Consider the following 5,605-nt stretch of genomic DNA (forward strand, 5'->3'; position numbering starts at 1 on the left):
CCAGAGATAGGGGAGTATATTAGGAATTCTAATCATAGCAGGGGGATCTAGGCTACGGAATCAGAGCGTCAGGCATTCACTCCTGGTCATCCACGGGAAACAGGAAGTAAGACGACGCACAGCAACCACAAGCCCAAAGAGAAAAAAGCGCATACCTTTAGCTTTGGAATGAAACTTCTCGAGATTCCTTCTGGCAAGAAACCTGAATGTGACTAGACACCTGCGGGGGGGTGTGGGCAAGGGAGGAAAACAAAGAACACGCTGTAAACATGGCGATGTCAAAAGCCCCCTGCAACTGGGCAAAGCCAGGCACGTACCTTGATGGCAGCTTGGAGATTTCTCGAAACTTTCTTTTCGTGCTAAGACCTGTATGTGACTAGACACCTCCATTTTTTAAAACAAAGAAGAGAGAAAACAAGAAACACCAAAAACTAAAAAGGATTACACATACTCTTTGTTGAGAACACTTCAGGGGATTTGAGCTGCCCAATAGGATAATAGACAGCATCTCCAAGCCACACACCAAGCTCACAGCCACAAAGCATTGTGTTGCCTGTTGTTGTCACTTAAGTGAGCTGATTTAAGAACGGATGCAGGCCTCTTAAGCACACATTAACAGGGCGCAGATGTGATCGACTGGTGTACTGAATGAGAATCGGCCAGTTCCTTGTATTTCTTAAGGAAAAGCCGGATAAGTCGTTTCAGAGGCCCATGCCGCTTTCAACATTCACACAGACTTGGAAAATATGTCATGCTTTTGTATAAAATATTCCAGTAGTGTAATGGTTGGCTATAGTAAGATAATGGTGTGTCAGTCTGTTTTCTACGGGGGAGGACGAAACCTTGGTCTGAGGGGGATTTCCTTTCTCTCTCTCGGTCTTAATAGGCAATACACACAAGTGGCTGTTGAGGCAGTTCACCGGGGAATGATCAACGCCTAAAGCATGTCTGTTAATAGGGGGAGCAGGGTGATGGGGAAGACTCCGTTCCAGGCAAAATAAGATTACAATTACAATTCAATCTGACATTCCTTATTTTAATCAAACCTACGTCTGATATTGTTTTTCTAGTTCATAGAAGGTCTTTTAAAACAGTGAATGTGGAAGTAATCATAATATCAAATTTGTTAATGAACTCAAATAAATTACCATATTTTCTGATTGAGACTGATTTCTTAACACCTAACCACCTTCAATAATTAAATATAAATATTTGGTGTTTTTTGGTTGTATCATAAATTATATTACAGCAGGCAAACAACCTTCTATCTTGTGTGATTCCCCATTGAGAGAGGATGAATTACAGAGACGTAGCACACTTTCTCTAGCTGGCTGATCAATTTCCCACCCAGCTATAGTGTCAGTCTGACACAGGGGTGTTTATCATGACTACGAACCAGTTGGCCATAAGCATGACTTCCTGCTCAAACCAGACTGATGGACCCTCATGGCCAGACACCTTCCACCAACTGATATATGGGAGCTTATGTAACATCTGTGTGTGTGTGTGTGTGTGTGTGTGTGTGTGTGTGTGTGTGTGCCCTGTGTTCTCTCCAGCAGAGACACAGGCAGCAGGCACATTCAGGTGTGATGACCTTCTTCAGTTTTAACATGCCATGCAAACTTTTCTGCTCCCCTCTTACCTGCTTCCTCGTCCTCGTCTTTCCGGTCCGAAGCTTGATGTATCGCGCGATCAGCTCATTCCGACCTGCAGAAAGCACACAGCAAGTAGAGAGAAAGGTTAGCACAAAATAAGCCATCATTGAGACCCTGGACTTCATGTGTCCTTTRAATTTACAATGACACAAATGAAGCACACAATAGTCAAATATGCATCATACTGTATAATCATCAGACATTTACATCTCACTATATACATCTCGACAAACAAACAAACAAAAATCCCATTTAAATGTAAAAGGGGCATGTTGCATTAGCATGCGAAAGCCTTACAACAAGCATACAGCCTTTCAAATTCATCTAATTGAATCCCATTCTCTTCAAAGCCTCACGCTATGAAAAGAAACTGATCCAGACATTCATACTGTTACTGTAAATAATGGCACTGGAAATGTATTAATTTAAGCAGTGCTGTTCTCACTAAATGATTATTAAAGCATGGGCTTTGTAGTGATTTCCAATTAATGGCAGCTCCAAACATTCTTCTGCCCTCAGCTCGCCTCTAATTGCTGCAGCGATGCACAATGACCCCTGCTTAGCCTTTTCATATGGTAATAACATACCGCCACCCCAAAACTAWTACGCAAATTATAGGTAAGGAGCCACTCTAATTATGTGTCCAGCTGAAGGCAACCAATGCCATGGACCTACTTCTCCCTCCCATGTAATGCAACACGTCCTTTAAACAACCAAACAGGCTTTTTTTCTCCAGCTCAATGAAAGGCCTTGTCTTGATATTTCACTTAGCATCATCAATATACAACGAACGGTACATTGGCTACGAAGCAGTGACTGTGTTCTCAGAATGGAAAAGCTACAACATTTCCTGTGAAAGGCAGTGGATGGACCGKCTAATGCAGATGCTGCACATGAGGATGGTGACTAAAGTGAAGTATAGAACAAGCGTAGTGGAGGTGGTGGCAGGCAGGTCTGGGTTGTTAGGCTGGGGCTGTATGTGCTGCCTGTTGTTTGTGTAATGTCACACCGAGGCAGCCAGGCAGAAGCCTCCACCTGCTGTGAACCCAGGGAGCGCGCTCTGTTCAGGTGTGCCAGATGAAAGGACGTTCAGTCTGGGTACTGCCCCTTGAGTTACTGCCATTAACAACACCTGTCAACGGAGAGGGTCTCTCTCTCTCTCTCTCCCCCTCTCTCTCTGGCTGTCTCCCTCAGTGTTATTTTTGGATGCCAGAGGGGTTTGGATGCCAAGATGTTTGCTTTCACTATTTTATCAAATGTATTAGCCCCTAGATTCACTACTGGCTCTATATTTAAGCATGTCAAATGTTCAGTTTCTTTTGAAAGAAGACACCCTGATGTAGCAGATTTACCAGTGCCTTTTCAAAATAGCACATTTAAATCAACGCACAAAGAAGTTAAGTAAACACATGTTGTGTAGCACAACACCTTGCTCCATGTGTCTGGCACACCCAGACAGGTGTTGCTCTGCTGCGTGACACGGGCTGGGGATTGTTGTGGGCGAGGCACCAGGAGGGGTGTGGCGAGAGTCGTGACCCAAGTCTCGCCTCCTCACAAGGAGCATTTAGACAAGGCCAGGGTGACTGAATCAGGTCTCCTTCCCCTGGAAAAATAAACAGCATCTGGGGATTTCAATCCCGGCCCGGGCCTCCCAGCATGCCCCGCACTGTAATCTCTCCCAGATGAACCTAGGGGCCGCGCTGTTTTCAATAATTCACACACTGTGTACACATAACATGACAATAAGGGCATTCATGCAGACGCCTGATTCCTAGATCAAAGCACACAAATGCTTACTGCTGAATTTTCTTTTTTTTCTTGACCAGGCTGAAAAAAGACTGCTCAGCGGGTCTTGGCGAGCCTGCTTTCTTTCCTGTGTTTCCACTGCAAAACAACATTTGCTAAAACAGCAACATTCAGCACTCTGAATCCACTTTATTCAACCTCTCTCCGACCTACTCAAAATGTTTCTAAGGAGCAATACTGTGTCTCCCYTAAACGAATCAACACTTGTGTTTTACTCTGGGAGATGTGGCGCAGTGCCTGGAGTCGCGCGGTAGAGAAGTTACCCCTGTTGAGAGTTCTAATTCAATGTTTTAAAGTCCGGCCTTTTCATTTCACTGGAACCTAAGCAGTGCCAGATGACTTTCTTGCTCCCTCTCTCTCTTTCCTTTTCATTCACACTTTTCAAGTACAGTTGTGTTTTTAATTTCCTCTTTTAAAAGCACATAACATAATTGGAAACAATTGGCATTGGATCAAACAAGCTTTTCAATGCCATGAACGTTTTTACTTAACTAAAGTGAAAGAAGTAATTAAATTCATACAAATGAGAACAATCAATTCAAAACAGATTATCAGATTATTTCAATGAGAATCAACAGATTACTATGCCCTAAACAGTGAGAACCAATAGCATTCAGGGAGTTGAAAGTTGTTGTGATTCAAGATAGACCCTTTTCTCCACATGAACATCAGGGTCCCAGCTCTGCTTCATCACACATGCTTATTTCAACTCTGTGGGAGGTAAGAGTCGGAGCTGACATGAGCTGTTCATCTTATTTAGTGAGGTTATAGACTGGGATGAATTATTACCCCTAAAGACTCTGCAGCAGCCTGTTTTCCTCCACTATCTGTCAACATGTTGGCTAACACCTTCTCCCGACGCAAGACCAGACTTTTACGCTGGCCTGGCTCCTCTGCATCTCTCCTTCAGAGGTTTCCTGCTGGACAAAAGTAACCCTGCATCGTAACCGARGATGCCCTGGGCATCCGCCTGAGTTACAGAGCGCTGGAAGGGAATTGCTGAGGGGGAAGCTCTCAATCTTAGGGAGTTGGGACCATCGTTTGGGAGTTGGAACCACGATTTCATTTTCACTCAGGTTGACGGGTGGATAGTTGTGCCCCACTGGAGGAAAATAGGGAAAGTCATGGCGAGYGGATGGGGGTTGACTGAGGGAGTTAACTCTTGAAGGAGGGTTCTTGTTGTCACTCAAAGCAGCAGGAAAAGGATTAGATATTTATGGTGTGATCCCCAGAGTAGAGTCATGCTAATAGGCATGCTCTGTGGATTCCTTCCCCCCGGTAATAATGGTCTCCTCTGAATCTCAATGACCCTGAAGGTCCTGGGCCATATCAATGGCACTCAAACCACAGCACCACAAAGAGCCAGTTGGTCCACTCTTCCTGGGATTGTCCCCCAGAGCTGATTCTTCATTCAGTCAGAAATCTAATTTGGCTCTGAGCATCCTTCCTCCCTGGGAGGATCCTGGAACAGCCTCACCCTGGTCCCTAGCCCTGCTGGGTGTTACAATAGTAGTAAATAATATAGTCACAGTCCACTCAAGCCTGACCACAGGAATGCACTTTTTCTGCCCCTGCAATCAAAAATCAAATCAAATGTTATTTGTCACGAGTCGAATACAACGGGTGTAGACTTAACCGTGAAAAACTTGCTTACGAGCCCTTCCCAACGATAGAGGTAAAAAATAATCATAAAAAGAACAAATGTAACACAAGTGGAATAAAATACACAAGAATGGATCTATATACAGGGAGTACCAGTATCAGATCAATGTGGAGCTATATACAGGGAGTACCAGTACCAGATCAATGTGGAGCTATATACAGGGAGTACCAGTACCAGATCAATGTGGAGCTATATACAGGGAGTACCAGTACCAGATCAATGTATATAAAGGTCTTGTGAGTGTGCAGTAGAGTCAGTGCAAGATAGGGTCAGTGCAGATAGGTTCCGGTAACCATTCATATGAACTATTTAGCAGTCTTATGCTAGCTGGCTTGGGGTAAAGCTGTTCTCGGAGCCTGTTGGTCCGAGAGCCGATGCTCGGAAACTTTGCCGGACGGTAAGGGGTGCCAAACACACTTTTAATTCAATATGTGGTGGATGACCTGCTGCTTAGGCCTATTAGCTGGTCATTGGTCATACA

General features: G+C 44.4%; 1 protein-coding gene across 4 annotated transcripts in view; it reads right to left on the minus strand.

Annotated features, from left to right (window-relative positions):
- LOC112081152 (transcriptional enhancer factor TEF-1) overlaps positions 1-5,605 on the minus strand; it is a 68,713-nt gene that overhangs the window by 24,752 nt on the left and 38,356 nt on the right. For 3 of the 4 annotated variants that reach the window (XM_024147296.2, XM_024147295.2, XM_024147293.2), the window contains one exon: positions 1,643-1,707. In XM_024147296.2, coding sequence (XP_024003064.1) covers positions 1,643-1,707 — 65 coding nt within the window. Of the gene's footprint in view, positions 1-366; positions 385-1,642; positions 1,708-5,605 lie in introns of all 4 variants that reach the window. The other variant, XM_070445405.1, reaches the window with a different exon arrangement.

Source organism: Salvelinus sp. IW2-2015, linkage group LG10 (assembly GCF_002910315.2).
Source record: "Salvelinus sp. IW2-2015 linkage group LG10, ASM291031v2, whole genome shotgun sequence".
Classification (NCBI taxonomy): Eukaryota; Metazoa; Chordata; class Actinopteri; order Salmoniformes; family Salmonidae; genus Salvelinus; species Salvelinus sp. IW2-2015.